The sequence below is a fragment of the Ochotona curzoniae genome, unplaced genomic scaffold (genome assembly GCF_017591425.1).
Source record: "Ochotona curzoniae isolate NIBS_2020 unplaced genomic scaffold, NIBS_Ocur_1.0 contig_2688, whole genome shotgun sequence".
NCBI lineage: Eukaryota > Metazoa > Chordata > Mammalia > Lagomorpha > Ochotonidae > Ochotona > Ochotona curzoniae.
Window position 1 is genome coordinate 4,705,090 of NW_024465553.1, and position 20,400 is coordinate 4,725,489.

General features: G+C 48.4%; 1 protein-coding gene across 2 annotated transcripts in view; it reads left to right on the forward strand.

Moving 5' to 3' along the window:
* The window catches only part of ATG2B (autophagy related 2B), a 61,044-nt gene extending 41,611 nt beyond the window's left edge, over nucleotides 1-19,433 (forward strand). The window contains exons 30-42 of one of the 2 annotated variants that reach the window (XM_040975103.1): nucleotides 488-690; nucleotides 1,952-2,178; nucleotides 4,020-4,128; nucleotides 5,967-6,161; nucleotides 6,765-6,866; nucleotides 9,367-9,445; nucleotides 9,652-9,859; nucleotides 12,248-12,317; nucleotides 12,646-12,728; nucleotides 13,289-13,410; nucleotides 13,649-13,803; nucleotides 15,293-15,442; nucleotides 18,208-19,433. In XM_040975103.1, coding sequence (XP_040831037.1) covers nucleotides 488-690; nucleotides 1,952-2,178; nucleotides 4,020-4,128; nucleotides 5,967-6,161; nucleotides 6,765-6,866; nucleotides 9,367-9,445; nucleotides 9,652-9,859; nucleotides 12,248-12,317; nucleotides 12,646-12,728; nucleotides 13,289-13,410; nucleotides 13,649-13,803; nucleotides 15,293-15,442; nucleotides 18,208-18,438 — 1,934 coding nt within the window. In that variant the 3' untranslated portion in view covers nucleotides 18,439-19,433. The remainder of the gene's footprint in view (nucleotides 1-487; nucleotides 691-1,951; nucleotides 2,179-4,019; nucleotides 4,129-5,966; nucleotides 6,162-6,764; nucleotides 6,867-9,366; nucleotides 9,446-9,651; nucleotides 9,860-12,247; nucleotides 12,318-12,645; nucleotides 12,729-13,288; nucleotides 13,411-13,648; nucleotides 13,804-15,292; nucleotides 15,443-18,207) is intronic. The other variant, XM_040975105.1, reaches the window with a different exon arrangement.
* The last annotated feature ends 967 nt before the right edge of the window (nucleotides 19,434-20,400 follow it).

Below are 20,400 nucleotides of genomic sequence, written 5' to 3' on the forward strand. Positions count from 1 at the left end.
CCAGCACTGACAGAAGGTGGGCCATGTTCCCAGAGCACGGACGAGTGCCAGGGTGCTCAGGAGCGCTGCGGTTGCAGTTGAGGTTGCCATGGTCTGTTCTCAGTAAGTCACTTGCTGAACAACTCATTGAGTGGTGGATACGCAGCTCCGGGCAGGGTGATGTGGGGGGAGAAAGCTCGTGTCTTCTTCAGGAAGCGTTGGCCTGGTGCTGACAGTGGTGCTCAGAATGATTTTAGGAAACACAGACTTGTCCACGTCACTTCCTGCTTTCCTAGAGAGCTCTGCCATTACTATTCTGGTAGCTGCTTTGTGCTGAGGTGCTTTGGAAAAGTTATTTCGGTCTCAAATTCATAGTTAAAACAAGTAAATGAGATTTTTCAGGTGAAAGGACTCAAGTGACATGTATCAAGCAACTGATTAAAATGCTTAAGTGCGATTGCTGTTGGTGTTTCAGAGTTTGCTGGAGTGTTCTGATGTTTTTGTCTAGGTCTTATAGATGATAAGTGTCCAGTGCAGGAACCTTGCTGCTCTGATCTCTTCCTGTTTCCGGATGAGAGTGGGAACGTGTCCCAGGAGCCTGGCCCCAGCTATGACTCATTTACTCCCCACTTGATCAGTGATGCCATGACAGGTGTGCCCACTGAAAATGACGACTTCTGCATCCTGTTCGCACCAAAAGCAGCGCTCCAGGTAACCAAACGGCCGTATCACTGAGGCCTTAAACCAGCACTGCAGATTGAATTGACCAAAGATTACTAGATTCTTTCTAAGCTGCCTTTAGCACTTTGTAAATAGGTGTTTTCTTTTATTGTTTCAGTGCTGCATCTTTAAGAGTCTCTGAATGCTTATCATTTGCAGCATTTCCTACGTAAAATACTAAACAGCAGTGTACATACATGTACTAAGAGGACTTGCAGGGTCATGAAGTAAATAGCAGAAGGATGCGCTGCATAGGGTTGTTAGTGTAAGGATGGGATGAGAATGTGGTTTGTGGAAAGCATGATGGTTAACATGAGAATATTTTGAAATCCATGCGTTTGTGGAGTCATCAGATTTGTGGAGAATGCATATTATAAAGAAATTATGGATGGGAGCCGATGTTGTGGTATCCTGGATACGCACAGCCACTACCTGCAGCATTGGCATCCAGATGGACCCAGGTTCATGTCTCAGATGCTTCACTTCCCATGCAGCTCCCTGCCAAAGGCCTGGGAAGGCAAAGAAGATGGCCCAAATGCTTGGTCCCCTTCCCCTGCATGGGAGATCCAGATGAAGCTCCTTGCTCCTGGGTTGGGCCTGGCTCATGGCAGACATTTGGGGAGTGAACCAGTGAGTGGAAGATGTCTTTCTCTCCCCTCTCTCGAATTCTGACTTTCAAATAAATAAATAAATCTCTAAAGGAGAAACTATGAATGAATTTTAAAAATCTTTTGTATCGAAACACACATGCCTTTAGTTTGATTTTCTGTGAACTTTTGAAGTACTCTAGTGTTTGCATGCTTACATGTGTGTGTGAATATCAGATGACAATATTTAGTAAGTTTTTAGAACCTTCTAGTTAAAATTTAAAAATGAAAGTAAACCACTCAGGATAAATCTGTTACTAATTGTAGGAGTTGATCAGGGTTTGATTTTGAGTATGTTTTGACTATAACTTAATTAAACAAAATACACATTCAATCTGTACCTTTTATCATAAAATAACTAGCAAAATCCTAATTATAAACTGTTAAGAAATCCTGATATGGTGGCTGACATAGAGCCGAAGAGTGTCCATCTTATGGATGAGAGTTTAATATCTTAGGTGACAATTAATGCTTACACTTATTTTCCCACTATGTATTTTTTTTTTAATAAACTGTGAAAAGAAGGTAGAACCAAGACAATTTGCCTTGAAAGGCATAGCATAATCAGTTGGTCTTAGTAAGACAAGTATGTGTTACTGTTTTAGGAGAAGGAAGAAGAACCTGTTATAAAAGTCATGGTGGATGATGCAATTGTGATAAAAGACAATTATTTCAGTCTGCCCGTTAAAAAGACGGACGGTGGCAAAGCCCCGTGGCGCTTCCCGCTGCCCGTGACTCGCTACGTCGTGAAGGAAGTCTCCCTGGTCTGGCACCTGTATGGAGGAAAGGATTTTGGAGCAGCACCCCCTACTTCGCCAGCAAAAAGTTATGTGTAAGTTCATTTCTACACACTTTGTTAAACCACCATATTCTTTTTGTAGAAAAATATATAGTGTTTGTCACTTGAAGAATAATATATTTTTAAAAGATTAATTTATTTTTATTTGAAAGGCAGATCTAGAGAAGCAGAGACAGTGAGAGATCCTCTGTTGGGTGATTCACTTGCCAAGTGGCTGTTATGGCCAGAGACGGAGCAGCTTGAAGCCAGTTGGCCTTAGTAAGACAAGGATGTGTTATTGTTTTAGGAGAAGGAAGAAGAACCTGTTATAAAAGTCATGGTGGATGATGATGACCTGGTGCGTCTTCCAGGGCTCCCACGTGGGTACAGGGATCCAAGGACTTGTAACATCCTTTGCTGTTGTCCCAGGCACATTAACGGAGCTGGACTGGAGATGCAGCAGCTGGCTCCAACTGATACTCGAATGGGATGCTGGCACTACAGGCCGAGGCTTAACATACTGTGCCACGGCACTGGCTCCTTTTTGTGTTAAAGATTTATTGCATTTGTTTGAAAGAGTTATAGACACAGAGATCTTGCATCAGCTTATTCACTCTCCAAATGGCCACAGAGGCCAGGACTGGGCCAGACCAAAGCAAGGAGCTCTTGTGGGTCTTCTGCTTAAATTCAGGGCCAGAGCATTAGGCCGTCTGCTGCTGCTTCCAGGTGCATCGGGGAGTTGAATCAGAAACGAGTGGCTGCAAGTCTAATTGCCACCCATGCAAGATGCCCGCATCAAAGGCCATGGCTTAACCCACTCTGCCACAGCACTAGCCCTCAATGTTAGAACTGAAGTTTCCCATTTGTGGACTTATTTATATTTTTACTGGAATTTGACTAACTGAATTTCCAGTCAGCAAAAATTGTCAGACGTGGACCATGTTCTTCACAGAAGTAAGACCCAGCCTTGCCCTGATTCCCCGGGGAGAGGCAGCCAAGGATGTGAGGGAGAGGGTGAGCCTGGAGACAGAGGCTGTGCACCTGTGGGTCCCTCAGCCGGCAGAGAGTTGCTGCTCCCTGGGGACTGGCCCTGTGTGTGAGTGCAGCATGCCCAGTGCTGGAAGAGGGGCAAGTAAGGGCTGGTTTGGTGGGGACAGCCTCAGGGCATCATGGAGCAGTGGTGTTGGTACAACAGTTCAACGACCTTTTTTTTTTTAAAGATTTATTTTTTATTGGAAAGGCAAATTCACAGAGAGATGAACAGAAAGAAAGCTCTTCCATCTGATGGTTTACTCCCCAAGTGGCTGCAGTGGCTGGAGCTCAGCCAATCTGGAGCCAGGACTCAGGAGCCTCCTCTGGGTCTCCTAGGTGGGTGCAGGATCCCAAGGCTTTGGTGGGCTGTCCTGGACTGCTTTGCCAGGCTACAAGCAGGGAGCTAGAACTGAAGCGGAGCAGCCAGGACAAGAACTGGCACCCATGTGGGATCTTGGCGTGTTCAAGGCGAGAATTTAGCCTGTAGGGTATTGCCCTGGGCCCAGTTCAGGTACTTGTTCAGCCCTTCAAGCTTGCTTCTAGTTCTTGTTGCTTTTATCTGGGGTTTATAGCGCTTGTGCTGACTCTCAGGGGACAAGAAGCTCCCAAGGTTCTAAGTGTGTGTCATGAAAGGGACCACAGCCTGGCGGTTTTTCTTTAGTTCAGGATATTTAACAAGAAGGTTGCTCCAGGGCAATAGTAGAATGAACTTGGAGTTTACAGTTTTGATTCATGGTAGTATAACGTGGCGGAACAGCCTAATAGCTGCATCGTCTACATTGTCTCCATCGTGCTGCGTGTGCTCATGCCAAGCGCTGCCTTTCAGTGACCTCCACTAACAGAAGGGTCTTTTTTGTTGTTAGGAGCCCCCACAGCTCGCCTTCTCACACCCCCAGCAGACACGGCCGCAGTACTGCCTGTGGGGGGCGAGGAAGGAACCACGACTTTCTCATGGAGATACAGCTAAGCAAGGTGAGATGTTGTGTGAAAGGACCAGTCTGCTTAGGCAGGCAGTGAGTGGGTGTTTGGGGTTACCCACTCCCAACTCTGATGAGTCTCTTGAGCCTTAAACTCCATCTTTGTGTCGCTGTAACAGAAGACCACAGACACACACATGAAGAAAAACCAACCTTCCTTTCTTCCTATTTCTTTTTTCCTTTTTTAAGATTTACATATTTTTATTGGCAAGGCAGATTTACAGAGAGGAGAAACAGAGAAAGAGACGGCTTCCATCCATTGGTTCACTCTTCACATAGCCACATTGGCTGGAGCTGAACTGATCCAAAGCCAGGAGCCTCCTGCAGGTCTTTCATATGGGTGCAGGGTTCCAAGGCTTTGGGCATTGTTTGCTGCCTTCCTAGGCTGCAGGCAGGGGAATTGGATGGGAAGTGGAGCAGCCAGGACACTAACCAGCACCCTTATGAGATCCCAGTGCTTGCAGGAAGAGGATTAGCCAGTTGAGCCATCCTGCCAGACCCCAGTCATTTCTCTGTCACAGTTTTGAAGGAGGGGGAGAATCTGATCAGAGCCTTGTGCTGTTGTTGCCTGGCCTGGCAGAGAAGCCACTGAGCACATGGGGGACAGTGGCTGTGAGACTTGGCTGTTCTTTTTCTGAAGAATCCATCCCCGGGCCCGGCAGCGTGGCGTAGCGGCTAAAGTCCTTGCCTCGAACGTGCCAGGATCCCATATGGGTGCCGGTTCTAATCCTGGCTGCTCCACTTCCCATCCAGCTCCCTGCTTGTGGCCTGGTAAAGCAGTCAAGGATGGCCCAAAGCCTTGGGACCCTGTGCCCGTGTGGAAGACCTGGAGGAGGTTCCTGGCTCCTGGCTCTGGATCAGCACAGCACCGACTGTTGCACTCACTTGGGGAGTGAATCATCAGACGGAAGATCTTCCTCTCTGTCTCTCCTCCTTTCTGTATATCTGACTTTGTAATTAAAAAAAAAAAAAAGAATCCATTCCCAAGATGTTGGGTGAACTCTGAGAAGGCCTCACCTTTTAATACTGTTAGTCCTGAATGGCAGCTGGCCTGCAGCATACGTGTTGGAGGGGACAGTCAAGTCCTAGCAAGTCCCAACCCCTGACAGCGCGAGGGTCGTGTAGGAGAGTGTTAGCCTCTTTTGCTTTTTCTGAAGCGTCTGCAAAGACTCAGGTGTTTTGTCTTTTGTTTCTGGGCTGTTTCTGGAGCAGTGGCCCTCAGAGTTGAGCAGACAGACTACCCTGCTGCGCTTTCTGGAGCCCAGGCTTGAGGCCCTGCCCAGAGCCCGAGTCGGGGGTTGGGAGCGGGCTGCACTGACTGCGTTTCTAGTGAGTTCTCGCCTGGTGCTGCTGTCCTGGGGGTCCCTGGCTGGGGAGACTTGAATTTGGGCAGAGAAACCCCAACGATGGCCTTCATGCGTTGCGTCTGTCTGCTTCTCTTGGATCACCCGGGTCGTGGTTAGAACAGTTTTATTCAGTTGCGTCTTTAGTCAAGTTTGGAACTTGAACCCTGCTCCGTTTGATTTGTTCAGAGTCAGTTTCATAGACTTCACATTTTATTTCTGTTACAGTTTTTGCTTGAAAAGGGTGAGTGATTTTATCAAGCTCCAACGAGCAATGTTAGTTATGCTTATCCACTTACCTAGCCACAGTGCAATGCACACGTCAGTCAGTTAAAAAGATGAGGCGATGAAGTTTAAGAATGTCCGTTGTGCAAGACGAGTGGTAAGTTGAGGTAGAATTCCAAGAAAATGAGTGTTATTTTATGTTTTAAAGAGAAAGTCTAGTTTGGCTGCCTCATAGAGGTGACTGTGTGTCCCCTGGTCTGCTCAGGTGAAATTTCAGCACGAAGTCTACCCCCCGTGCAGACCCGACGGCGACTCCAGTCTCTCGGAGTACCCGGTGTCCCGGCAGGTGTTTGTCGTTCAGGACCTTGAGATCCGAGATCGCCTGGCAACATCCCAGATGAATAAGTTTCTGTACCTGTACTGCAGTAAAGAGATGCCCCGGAAAGCGCATTCAAACATGGTGAGATTGGGAACCTCAGGGCTTGTGTGTTTTTGTTGTTACATTAGCTTTGGAAAAGTGTTTTTGTTACATGTAATTGCAAGAGAATTACAATAGGGAAATTTACTGAGGTCAAATTGTTTAATATAAAAAAATCCCTTTAATTGTTCTGCTTAAAGTTTCATGTTTAAAATAGTTTTTTGTGTCATTCTGATTGATATGCTGTGCTCGCCTCAGCAGCACATATACTCAAATTGGAAAGATGGAGAAACTAGAGGTTATAGTGATTCACTCGGAGTGTTTGGATTGCTGGCAATGTCCCGCCGCTCCTTGCATCTTACAGGATGGAAGTGCTGAGCTTTCCTGAGAGGCTGACCGTGGCGTGTGAGCCGGTGGGGTCGGCTGCGGATTCGGCTCCTCTGAACCTGCAAATATATGTGTAGTATTTCGTGGGGACTGCATGTTTTACCAGATTCTGGAAGATGTTGTGACTCCAGAAAATCAAATTCAGGCTTTTAGGGAAAGAGGAGAAAAGGTTCTACTTTTGGTTCTGAAATAGGGTTAGGACTTTCTGAGAACACGGTCAGTGTATGTTTAGGGTAACATGTTGTTCTCGTCTTGCAGCTGACGGTCAAGGCGCTGCACGTGCGCCCCGAGTCCGGCAGGTCCCCGCAGGAGTGCTGCCTCAGAGTGTCGCTGATGCCACTTCGCCTCAATATTGACCAGGTTTGCCACGGCGCACCCCCACGGGCAGCACAATGGAGTCACATATGTTTATGTTTATTACTGTTGACTTTTTTGGAAGCTACGTAATTAAATGAAGATTTCTGGTAAAGAATAGGGCAGACTCATTAAATGGGTGAGAGCTGAGCCACTCACTGTCGGCTTGCTTTGGGACCCGGTGCTGGCGTGCTGCTCTTCCTGATCCTGTGTGCGTGTTCCTGATTCAAGCGTACACACGCGACAGAGGCAGAAGCCCTCCTGCTGGGGTGAATGCTGGAAGGGCCCAGGCTTTCATTGCAGCAGCTGGAAGAGAAAATTGTAACCACAAAGGTTTATAGAAGGGCGTGAAGAAATCCTCCTACCTGTTTCCTTGCAAGCATTCTGTCAAATTCTTTTTTCTTTTTTTAATGAGCCAGAAAGCTGTTTTAAAACAGTTGGTGCCTCTTCCAGAAGCCTTATTTAAGATAAACAAAAATGGAGTGTGTCTGGTGGTCAAGTGTAGGGAAAGAAATAGGGATTTGGAGTTTGACCTGGATTCAGATCTCATTTCTATGATTTTTAAAAAAGATGTATGTATTAATTTGAAAAGTAGATTTTATAGAAAGAGAGGTGAGGCAGAAAAAGGGGCGTTTCATTTGTTGGTTCACTCTCCAAATGGCCAGAGCTAAGCTGATCCAAAGCCAAGAACCAGGAGCTTCTTCCAGATCTCTGGCGGGATGCAGGGTCCCAAGGCTTTGGGCTGTCCTCCACTGCTCCCTGCACAAGCATGGAGATGGAAGTGTGGCAGCCGGGATTAGAACCTGCACCCATATGGGATCACAGCACATGCAAGGCGAGGACTTTAGCCACTTAAGCTACTGTGCTAAGCCCATCTTCCTAGTTTTAACATTGGATTTATTTGTCTTACTGATTTGGAAAGAACTTAGTGGCATGCCACCAAAATCAGGCAATTTTAACGTTTTGAAAATCTGATAATTAATATTTATTATTTTTGTGCATTTTTGTAAAAATGAATAAGAATTGTTCTCCTTAGTCTTAAAGAACAAATTGCAAAATTTTCTGCTGTTTTGAAAGCAGTCTTTAAGAAATTTGTAACATTAAAATATCACCACCTACTGGCCAAAGAGCATATACTTTTAAATGTGTAACACCTAAACGTGTGTCATGTCATACATAAGAATGATGCGTAAATGTGTCTAGAGGCTTTGGGGTAAAATGACCCAGCCGTGAGCCTGTCCCCTGCTGCAGGCCGCAGCGCTTCCCTGGGTGCTCTGCAGCCCCGGCCCTGCTCCCCCGTATGCCGTGTCAGTGTGAGTAGCTCTCTGTCTGCCTTGCATCATGTATACTTCTCATAACTGTGATCGTAGGCAGTGACATCCTCGTGAACTGGCAGGCTAACTTTTTAAAATTGGTTTCCAAATATTGTTTGTCACTCACCACCATTTGGTACATTGTTAATGCCATGTTAACTTTTCATGTATGGAAAGTTAAGACAGAGCAAGCAGCCGGCGTCTGGTTTTAACCTCTCCCCGTGGTATTTGTTAGGTTGAATGAAGTCAGTGAAAGGGGGCCGTCAGTGTTGGCAGCTGTGGCTCGCCCACACATATCAGGACAGCCAAAAAGTTTTCTTTGAAATTATCTGGTCTCAGAAGGGGTCACACTGAATGGATGATTTATTATTTTTTTAAGATTTATTTATTTGAAAGTGGAGAGAGATTAAAGTGAGAGAGGAAGAGAGAGAAATAGAAAGGTCTTCCATCTGTTGGTTCACTCCCCTAATGGCTGTGGTGGCTAAGGTTGGGCCACACTGAAGCCAGAGCCAGGAGCTTCTTGAGGGTCTCCCCGTGGGTACAGAGGCCCAAGGCCTTGGACGGTCTCCTGCTGCTCGCCCAGGTGCAGCAGCAGGACTGCAAGTGCAGTAGGAGGTGCTTCAACTCGTGCCCACACGGGGTGCCCGCATCCAGCCACTTCACCAAAGTTCTGACCCTGCTTTTGTTTAGTTTCAGTTTCTGGGTATCATGTCTGGTGCAGCGATTGCATTTAGGCAGCACAGTGTAGTAGCAAAAGAAGAAATAAGTCAATTGGAATTTTGATGAGCATAAGAGTATCCAGTGCATGCTAGCTTCTGTCATTACTGTTAGTAGATATTAACAGCATCAATTTAGAATGAGGACCCGTGTCAAGTAAGATTGAGAATGCCCCATGTCAAAGTCACACTGCTGGGTTTAATTTAGAAATCCACTGTGTCATTTTAACTTCTCTGTTTCCAATTTTCAAATCTGTAAGTCAGTTCTGTCTAAGAGTTGTGAGGACTTTTGCTGAAGAGGTTAGAGGAGGGAGGGGGCAGGAGAGGAGGCAGGAAGCGTGACGCAGAGTGGGGGTTCAGTACCTTACAGCTGGGTTTGACTGATGAGGAACACGGCAGACTTTCAGGTCGTCACTGGTGGCTGTAGAAGCAGGCACGCTTGCGTCCTTTGGGTTACGCTTGTGGCTTTCCTTTCAGGACGCCTTATTCTTCCTGAAGGATTTCTTCACGAGTCTCTCTGCAGAAGTGGAGCTTCTCCTGACCCCCGACCCAGAAGGTACCCAGCATGGCCCTCACCCTGCCAGGGGTGCTTGGAGAGTGTGTCCCAACCTGTTTCCATGTAGACAGATGTGTTGTTTTGTGTGTACCTTTGCTAATCAATGCAAAAGTAGTTTTTGCAGAAGCAATCACTTAAAAGGTGAAAGGGAATTGGCCCTAAATGGCACGTGGCTGACTTTCCCGCTGTGTGTGTTCCCCTTGCAGTGAGGACATCTCCCGGAGCTGATGTGACCTGCAGCTTGCCACGGCATCTGAGTACCATGAAGGAGCCAAATCTAGTTCTTTCCTTCCCTGGGCCCAAGCCACCTTCCCAGGGTGATGATGCTGGGTCCCTGGGCGAAGCTGATGGCACCAAGGACAAGGACTTCTCGGCCGCACAGGCATCATTTAGTGACCAGCCTGTGTTTTTTAGGTAACTGACCGTTTTCTGAAGATTGTTCTGTAGCGTGTGATAGTGACCATGGGGTTCTACGAGCTTGTCTTTGCTGTGCCTTCCACTAAAAGGGGGTTTTGTCAGGCCTCCTCCTCCCACGATGCCTGGACTCCCACCCTGCCACCGATGGTTGGGCGAGCACAAGGACAGGGAGGAGGTCTGGGTCTCAAGCGGTGCCAGGAGCCTCTCTGTGCAGCCAGCTGCTGACAGCAGCAGCACAGGGAGCCCTGCAGTGTAGCTTGTAGGATTTGCCTCCATCTGATGATGTGTCAAAGCCCAGCCAGTCCATACCCACTCAGGCTTATGTACGTGCCAGTGGGTACAGTTAGTTCACCTGGCTCTTCCCCTAACCCAACTCACACGCAGGCCAACAGGTGCTGTAGCCCTGCCTGGCCTGCTCCACTCTAGATCCTAGCTCTCATGCTCACCAGTGGGAGAAGTGGCCCAGTCGGGGAGCCCACTGCAGCCCTCCTACTAGGCTTGTACCCCTTTACCCTGGGTCTCATGTGTGCTGGTGGGTGCTACGGCCTAGTCTGGCATGGCCCTCATTACCTCAGCATTTGCCAGCAGGTGCTGTAGACTGGCCCAGATTAGCCTATCCTCAATTCCAGCTCATGCTGGCTACAGCAAAGCCCAACCCAGCCCAAACAGCCCCCCAGTCCCAGCCTGAACATGAACTGTTATTGTGGACTGGCCTGGACTGGCCCACCCACATACCTGACCCACACTTATGTTGGTGGGTACTGTAACTGGGCTGCTCCCAGCCATGGTTCCTGTGCTCAGCTGCAGGAACTGCGTCCTGAGACAGGAGTTCCCCAAGCTTCTGCATCAGTAGGTCTTGTGTACCAGTGGATTTTTGGCCCAGAATGACTTAGTCCATCTCCTGTCCTGGCAGGAACAGCGTAGACTATTTTTTTAGTTTATTTACTTTTATTGGAAAGGGAGATTTACAGAGAGAAGAGGAGACAGAGAAAGATCCTCCATTCACTGGTTTACTCCCAAATGACCACAGAGGCCAGTGCTGAGCTGATCAGAAGTCAAGAACAACTACTGGGTTTCCCACAGAGGGGCAGGCGTTGGGCCGTCCTCTTGCTTTTCCAGGCCACAAGCAGGGGGCTGGATGGAAAATGGAGCAGCCGGGATACAAACTGGCAGCAAAGGGGATCCTGGTGCTTGCAAGTGGAGGATGAGCCAATTGAGTCATGCGTGCCTCTCCACTAGACTATTTTAATAGCCTGCAGATTTCAGTTTCTATCTTCAAAAGCTCCCAAAAGATGTAGCAGGCTGAGAAGGTGCAATCCACACGACTGACCTCATGGGTAAGGAAGTGACTGCAAAAGGATGAGCTTGTCAAGGTTGCCGGTGGCTGGGTCAGGACTAGAACACAGGTCTCGTTGATTCCAGTGATGCTGTAATGGTCCCCTCCTTCTCCACGGACGTTTGTTCATTCTGCAGCTTTTCCTGAGCACGCACTGCATGTATACCAGGCTTTGGTCTAGACACACAAATGAAGGAGAGACGAATCCTAGTGTAATTTAGTTTACAAATAATTGGAATAGTTTGGTGCATTATGGACCATAGATGACAAGCGTGGGGAAGGAGAGGGCAGTGTGCAGAGAGAGGTGCCGGTGACGAGGGAGACCTTCTCCACTCCGTAGGCCAGGTGTGGATACCCTGTTCATGGCGAGGGTGATGTGAGTTTGGGGGAGCAGGCTTAATGCAGAACCATAACAGCTAATTTTATGCAGAGAAAAAAATGCATATCCGCTTCCAAATCCCCAGTTTATAACCAACTTTTAGAAGCCAGGTGTGTTTGTTGAGTGTTGGTGGTATACAAGTATAATTTGTCATGCCAATCCAGCATTTGTATGGCGATATCTGTTTAGCCATCCACGTTCACCTGCGTGACATTTTTAAACCTCACCAGAGCAGGTGTTGCAGCCCAGGGTGTGGCCATGTAGCTGACGGTGGGGGCTGGCCTGAGATGCACTGCTGCCCCTTCCCCATGGGCAGTTCTCTTTCTGCTTTTTGATAATAATTGCATCATTTTGCTTAATCTTGGTGGTTACCCTGATTAATTTGTTCCTTGTATGAATTAAAAATCACAATACATTTTTCTAATAGTAAACATCATTGCATAAACTGGGAAGATGATTTTGTTAGAAAATTTAAATATTGTATGGTAGCATAAGCACAATTTTTAAGATGGTTAATATTGTATTAAGACAGAAGTCAAAGACTTATTAGTTCGTAAGATATGTACATGATTGAATGGCTTTGTTTTTAGTATTCATTTGGATGATTTATTCTGTATAAAACTTCAAGTATTAGTATTTGAATATAAGTAATTATTTTCTTTATCCTTAGAGAATTTCGATTCACATCGGAAGTTCCTATTCGGCTTGACTACCATGGCAAGCACGTGTCCATGGATCAGGTTTGGAAATTGCACATATATCCTCTACTAAGTTAGCTCCTTTGTTGCTCTGATTTTAACTTTGTCAGTTTATACATATATTTGTCTATACACACACATTCACGCATACATACATATATCTGAAGTCAAAGCAGTTTTAGAATTATTATTTTAAAGCAAATAAAAATCATTTACTTAAATGCCTCAGGTAAATGTGCTATAGATTATATACAGACAGACAATGCACATGTGTGTCTTGCTGTAAGTATCTTCAGCGCTTTCAGAATCACAGTGGTGTTGGTGTTACTTCCGCTCTGCGTCCACGCTAACCTGCACTTTTCTGGTCCAGGGCACTCTGGCCGGCATCCTCATCGGCCTGGCTCAGCTGAACTCCTCAGAACTGAAGCTGAAGCGACTCTTCTACCGGCACGGGTGAGCGGGTGGCCGCACCCCGGGAAGCGAACAGCAAAGGAAATGTGCAGGAGCTGTTTTCAGTATCTCCTGTAGAGAGCTCATGTTTAGAGTAATTGGATTGACTAGGAGCAAATTTTCATTACACGGGATTAGAAGTAGTGTGAAAAGAACAGTATTTTTCACAAACAGCTGTAGTTTAGGACTCCTGTATGAATGGCAGATTGGTTTATCTGCTGAAAAGACCCAGAGTTCACAAGGTAACATTTTTAGGAGCAATTTGGTGGCAAGTTTGTAGACGGGCTAATCCTGTGCCAAGCTAAATGGTCAGGAGACTACGGGCAGTGGTTGGACTCTTCCATGTCACCACGTGGTGCAGAAATTACTGACATTAAGATTGGACTTTAAGACATGTATTAAGAGAAATTCAAATTGAGAAATGGCTGGTTGTTTCTTTTTGACTTAAGAAAATAAAATATTTGTTCTTAAAAATTGTTTTTTCACAGACTAACAAAAATCCCCTGATTTTATGTCTGTGGATCCGTTCCTCTTGTCTGTATTGTAATAGCCATTTGCTCTAGTTTACTAGGTGTTGACAAGTTGTTCTCATATGCACTCACTGAATGGCTTAACGACATCAAGAAGAACCAGCTGCCGGGGGTCCTGGGAGGAGTCGGACCTATGCACTCACTAGTACAGCTAGGTGAGTTCTCGTTCCTGCTCTGTGTGTGTGTGTGTTGTTTTAATCGAAAGGTAACTGTGTCTTCCTGGTGAGTCTCGGCCCTTCAAGGTCGCCTTTGAGTTAACATGAGTGCTTTCTTCCTGGAAGGGCCATATGTGTGCTCTCACCGCACTGTGGCCTGTTCCAGGAGTTAAACACTCCAGCTGACAGTAACAGCAACACTCCGCGCTCACTCCACTTTCTTCCTTGCCTGTTCTAGTGCAAGGCCTGAAGGACCTGGTCTGGCTGCCCATTGAGCAGTACCGGAAGGATGGTCGCATTGTCCGAGGCTTTCAGAGAGGAGCTGCTTCCTTTGGCACCTCCACGGCTATGGCTGCCCTGGAGCTCACCAACAGAATGGTGCAGACCATCCAGGTATCATTCCAGAGCATGCAGCAATGCTTGGGTCATTTTATTGATTTGTTTTGAATTGTTATTTTTAAAAGGTTTATGTATGTATTTAAAAGAAAGAGGAAGAGCTCTTTCATCCACTGGTTGACTCTCCTGATGGCCGCAGTGGATGGGGCTGGCCTGGCCAGAGCCAGGAGCCTGCAGCTCTGTCTGGCTCTCCCAAAAGGGTGGCAAAGCCCCGAGCGCTGGGGCTGCCTTCTGTTGCTTTCTCAGGTGCACTAGCAGAGAGGCGGATTGGAGCTGGAGCGGCTGAGACTTGAACTGGCACATGTGGGATGTTAGCATTGCAGGTGGTAGCTTAATCCAGTGGCTCACAGTGCCTGTCCCTGGCTGTATTTATTTATTTATTTATTTTTTTTAAAGATTTATTTTTATTATTTTTTCATTGGAAAGGCGGATATACAGAGAGGAGAGACAGAGAGGAAGATCTTCCGTCCGATGATTCACTCCCCAAGTGAGCGCAACGGGCCGATACTATGCCGATCCGAAGCCAGGAGCCTCTTCCGGGTCTCCCACGCGGGTGCAGGGTCCCAAAGCTTTGGGCCATCCTCGACTGCTTTCCCAGGCCACAGGCAGGGAGCTGGAAGGGAAGCGGGGCTGCCGGGATTAGAACCGGCGCCCATATGGGATCCCGGGGGTGCAAGGCGAGGACCTTTAACCACTTGCGCCACCGCGCCGGGCCCTGTATTTATTTTTTATTAAGATTTATTTATTTGTATTGGAAATGCAGATTTTGTGGAGAGAAGAAGAGACAGAAAGATCTTATTGGTTCATTTCTCAAATGGCCAGAGCTGAGCTGATCCAAAGCCAGGAGCCAGGAGCTTTCTCTGAGTCTCCCAGGAGGGTGCAGGGTCCCAAGGCCTTGGGCCACCCTCCACTGCTTTCCCAGGCCACAAGTGGGGAGCTGGAAGGGAAGTGGAACCTCTAGGATATGAACTGGTTCCTATAGGGGATCCTGTTGCTTAGAGGTGGAGGAATAGCCAATTGAGCCATTGCACCATGCCCCTGGCTTTATTTTTAAAACACTGGAAATATACAAAACACTGGGAGTAGGTATTCTGGTGTCATAGTTTTGTTGCTTTGGTATTCCATATCAAGTAATTAGAATAAAACAGCAGATGATGTATCCAGCTTGCTTGCCTATTTCACGTCAATTATGATCATTCAGTTAGTGGAGGATTTGCTTCACGTCATCTGCATGAGCCAGTCAGAGCTGGGCTTAACAAAAGCATCGCGGATGAGCGGTGCAGGCTGTGGCTACCGTGGATGTGCTGAGGGATGGCTCAGGTCAGTCCAGACGCTCGCTTTGAGCTTGTACTTAACACTCTGGTAAGGACTTCAAGCACAACTCTGGTGGCCGTGTGTGTCCCTGCATTCCAGCCCACTGTTCCACTGTCGCTGCCTAGCTGCAGACTTGTCCTAATACATGTCTGTCCTCTGACACGTGACACAGGCAGCAGCGGAGACTGCGTATGACATGGTGTCTCCTGGTACACTTGCCATCGAGCCCAAGAAGACGAAAAGATTTGCTCACCACCGGTTGGCCCAACAGCCAGTAGACCTGAGGGAAGGTGTGGCCAAGGCCTACAGTGTTGTGAAGGAGGTACGCAGAGTCAGGGCGCATGGGCCTCATGTGCTGTGGAGCGGGGTGCCAGTGGTGGGAGGAGGGGCTCTGGTGACTGATCCCCCCGGAGAGTGGTGACGGAGAACAAATGGGCTCGCTGTCTGCAGGAGAAGCGGGCAGGAGTGAAGGTGAGCTGCCCGGTCCCCGTCAGGCTCACGGTTCTACTCGGCGCTGTGCGCCTGAGACATGCCCCCTGTCAGATGGGTCAGCCACCGCTCCCCGTGCCGGTGCTTCACTCTGCAGGAGTTCTTAGGGATTACTTATGGGACACAGGTCCTCACAGCCAAGGCTTGCCAGGGTCTGTCTGTAAAGTTGACATGCACGGTGCCATGCTGTGTTCTCCACTTCTTCCATATCTCTGTCTACTGGTTGACACTTGCAGCTTTAGCCTAGATGGCTTTATGGTGTCTCAGGCATTGACTGGTCCCAGTTTATTAATTTCCTGCTGGTGGACGGATCCCCCTCAGAGGCTGCTGTGGGGGTGGCTTGCCTGGGCAGCTCCCAAGGCTGGGGTCCTCAGTGCCCACTGAGCGGTGTGAGCTCTCAGCGTGGTGATGCCACAGGGGTCTCCGGCCTTCTGAGTGCTGTTAGGCGCTCCCTGGCCTCGCCTTCTGGGATGTTCTTTGTAAGATGCCGTAAGGTAGTCTGTGATTCTTGTTTAAGCAGGTCTGCTCCGAGTCGTAGGCTGAGGCTGGCCGAGAGTCCCTTGGTTGCTCTGTGGTTTGGCGGGAGCATCCCCAGGTCCTGCTGGCAAGGCTGTGGAGGTGGGGCTCCCAGACATGTGTCATGGCTGACCATGGTGGGGCTGGTGGTCCCCTTTGCAAAAGAGGTTCAGCAGGGAGAGTGAAGAGAGAATGGCCTGCAGAGGTCAGGATTGGGCTGGTTACCAGCAGGCAAGGTAGAACTCAGCTGAGAATACTAGTGCTGGGGTTCAGGACGTGACAGGAGCAGTAGGCAACAGCTGGCTGTAGGGCAGCGTGCAGAACACCTGCTTTAACCGACGAGAATCTATCCCAGCTTATGCCAAGTGTGCAGTAATGCTAAAAGGCAGGTGGTGTTTCCAGGAGACCAGGGGCTCCCTAGTTGGCGGGGAGTGGGGGGGGTGGGGGGGAGGGAGAGTTGGTCTTGGAGCTGGGAGTAGAACCTCTAGGACTGATTTAGGGTTCGCTCGTGTCCCCCATGTTGTCGGTGGAGAGGGTATGGATTGAGTGCAAGGCTGTGCTTGACCAGACTGAGTGCCCCTCTGTGTTGGGAAGAGTTTTATGAACAGCTTCCTCGGTGTTGTAAGCACCTTGCTTGCTCTTCAGGTGCTAGGGAGCCGCAGGTGAGCACAGGCCAGGGCTGTCACAGAGCTGCTCGTCAGCTGTGGCCTTGGAGCCACGCATGGTTTTTACACGTTTAAAGGATTATAGAAAGACAAGCAAAGAACATGTCACAGACCGTGCTTTACATAGTTCCCTCTGGTGGTGATGGGTACCTCGAGATAGGCGGAGTAATTCAGCCATGATTTGTGGAACATTTATTATCTTCAAAGCGTCAAGTTCTCTAGATGAATTGTTTCATTTAATCCCACAGTCAACATAGGAGGTCAGTAGTGTTTTACTTTCGTGTTGAAGTGCCTTTTCCTAGGTACATGGATAAGTGATGGAGGTGAGATCTGAGTGTCCTGTGTGGTCTCCACACTGGAGGTCACTCTGCATGCTGGAACAAGGAGTTGGGAGCTGCCTCCTGGTGGTGGGACAGAGGAGGAAGCCCCGCACTGCGCTCACGGGCCCCCTTACTGGTAACCGTCAAACAGCAGGTGTTTTGCAGGACTTTAAGATACTTCTGTGTTGTTGTTCCCTGTGGCCCTGGGTGGTGACTGCGCCCTTCCTGGCTTTTCCAAGAGAAGAGTGGATTCTGTGTGAGGATGATGGGCCGCTGGTGTCCTTGGAAAACCTGTAGTTGCTTTACCATGAACCTGCCACTGGACCTGCCTCAGGGCAGGGGTGTCTTGTGGCCCATGAGGTTTCTGAGTTGGGTAAATGGTAACGATTCCAAATCCTGTGGCAGTTACTCAGCGGGCTGCCCTCCCCGTGTTGGCACTCGGCTTCCAGCATGAGCAGCCGCGACTGTGCGGGGCTGATAGATGGAAGAGGGAAAGTGCTGATGCAAAAGCTTTGCTTCTAATCGTTAAACAACTTCTGTCCTTCGTGTTCTCAGAATGTTCTGTTTAATCCTATAAAATGTCCTGTTTAGCTGTTTTATCTTAATTGAATGTTCTACAATTATCTTTCCTAGTACATAGCCAGTCATTTAAAACAAATTAAATAATTTTGTAGAGCTTAGTGGATTAAGTTTTCTTGTGTTGAATCAAAAAGGCTGTCACCATATTTTTATAGTGAGTGTGTTTATTCAAGGGGCTTTGTTTGCTGGGTTTGGTTTAACCGACGTGATTAATCGTGCCAGGCAAGCTACTCTCAGATCATTAAATGTTACTGCAAGCTTCCTTTGTGAAATGGTAGTTTAGCTGCATGTTCCACTCATTAGTGTCACAACAAAATCCTGAATCATAATAATTGCCCTGCTCCCTTGCAATTAGAATTTTGTCATAAACACAATTACCCTGGGTAATGTGAAAAGCAGGGTCTTGAAGGCATTTGTTTACACACACTGTTGATGAGCTGCACTAACAGCCTGTGCTATAGGCTCATTTGGTGAGCTTTCTGACCGGTCATTTGCTCCTTCCCTCTGCCTGTCTGCAGGGACTCACAGACACGGCCCAGACCATTTATGAAACTGCCGCTCGAGAACACGAGAGCAGGGGTGTGACCGGGGCCGTGGGCGAAGTGCTGCGCCAGATCCCTCCTGCCATGGTGAAGCCCCTGATTGTGGCCACAGAAGCCACAGCGAATGTTCTAGGTGGTATGAGAAACCAGATTCGACCGGATGTTCGGCAAGATGAGTCACAGAAATGGCGCCACGGGGGAGACTGAGGTCCCCAGCGTGACTCCGTGGAGAGGACACCAGGGGGGAGGAAGGAGAGAGTGGCCCAGGGCAGCTTCCAGTGTGACTTCGTGACTCCATGGAGAGGATGATCCGATTAGGGGAAGGAGAGAGTGGCCCAGGGCAGCTTCCAGCGTGACTCGGTGGAGAGGAGGACACCAGGGGGGAGGAAGGAGGGAGTGGCCCAGGGCAGCTTCCATGGTAAGTTTTACTGTGCTCATCTCAGGAACAAAAGCTTTTTTAAGTTAAATAATTTAACGTCAAAATAACATACAACCAAAACCTTGGGCCGCCGTAGGGCTGCTTTAGTACTGTCCCATCGTAACATTTGGTGTCTGGTGTCGAAGGTTCTTGAAAGTCTTCGCTGCCAAGTTTGTGAGATGCTTACCTTGCGGACAGCAGGTTCTCCCTGGGCTGGACCGGGTGCAGTGGAAACCTCCCGCAACAGCGTAGAGCAATCAGAAACGCTGGAAAATTCCCTTGGCCTAGCTCTGGGCACTCTTTCTCTCCAGGCTTAAAAGTCACAGCCTTGACCTTACCTTGCAAAGAGAGATGGAGGTAGAACAGATAGGCCGATGGGCACAGCAGTAGGAAGGTGCAGCCTGGCCCCCTGGCCTCCGTGTCCATGCCCTTGACAGCGTTGCTCCCATTTGCCAGAGATCCTTGAGCGTTTGAGAAGGTGAACCTGGCAGACGTGTTTCGCTGTGTCTACGTCAGCCCTGTGTGTGGTTGTCTCCACAGGAGTCGTGTGCTCTGTACTTTATAGAACTGACAACCTTTACTGCAGCGGAAAGAGGAGTGGATACACCCAAAGGTGACGTCAGCTGCCCCGCTTCCCCTGCGTGTCCGTGGAAGCAGGCGTTCTGTCCAGAACTGGCCATGGAGTTGTTTGTGTGTTCAACTTTTAACAGGTGTAGCACAGCTGATTAGGAATCTGTGGAAAGAGGCTTCGGTGGTTCTCATGCATCCAAAAACAGATAAAAATCCTCCAGCTATGCCCTGGCCAACTATATAAAGTACCATTTTTACCTGGTGAACAGTGTACATTTTGATAACCTGTCAGGAATGAATAAAGTATTTTTATTTAAAGGTAACATTGTTTTATGCCTCCATGAATGTTTTGCTTCTTTAGGAACTTGATCAGCTGATCATCGATACAGGCTGTGATTTGCCCCCAGGATATTTGGAAACACTTTCTTGAAACTGACTCTGGTGAATGTCAAGTCGTTGCCTGGGAGCAAAAGGGCAGCCCGGTCGGATCTGGCCACAGACAGTCTGCGGAAAGGAAGTTGGGAGCTGGTGTTTGCCCACCGTGTGCGGCTGCCGGACGCGCCCGTGCTGCGTGGTGTCTGCAGTGTGTGTGTCTCGTGGGTAAATGACACCAGTTTTATTCTCTAAGTATTCTGAGCGGGCAAGTGATGTCAACCAAAACTCCAAACCCTTAGAATCTGTATGTAGAGTTTTTATAAGCAGTTGCTTTGCCATCCCGGGAACGTGTGCTCGCTCCTGGCTGCGTGCTCCCTGCCTCGTGTAAGGGCACAAGAGGCTGTCAGTAACCTGTGAGGATATAGCTGAAAACCGCTCGAGGAGACTTCACCATGCAGGGCCCCCAGGGCCCCTTTCTGCAGTTATTGCAAGTTCAAGTTGAATACAGGGAGAAATACGAATTCTTTCTTGGTACTCCGAGTTGCAAATTAGGCTTAGGAATGTCGTGTGAGCATGCTGCCCTCAGGATGGTTGGGGGTTCTTTGTCACGCCTGCTGGTGGTGGACTGGCGGCGACACAGACCTGTTAACTCAGAGCCGTCTGCACACTCTTGCTCGTGTCAGCTTAGCCCATGCGCACTTGGGATGTCTGCATGACCACAGCTCGTGTTCTCCTTTTAAAAAGTCTTTTCTGCCTTCTGTGCTGCGAGGAGGGCGTGTTGGGCAGAGCCGTCGCACTGCCAGACT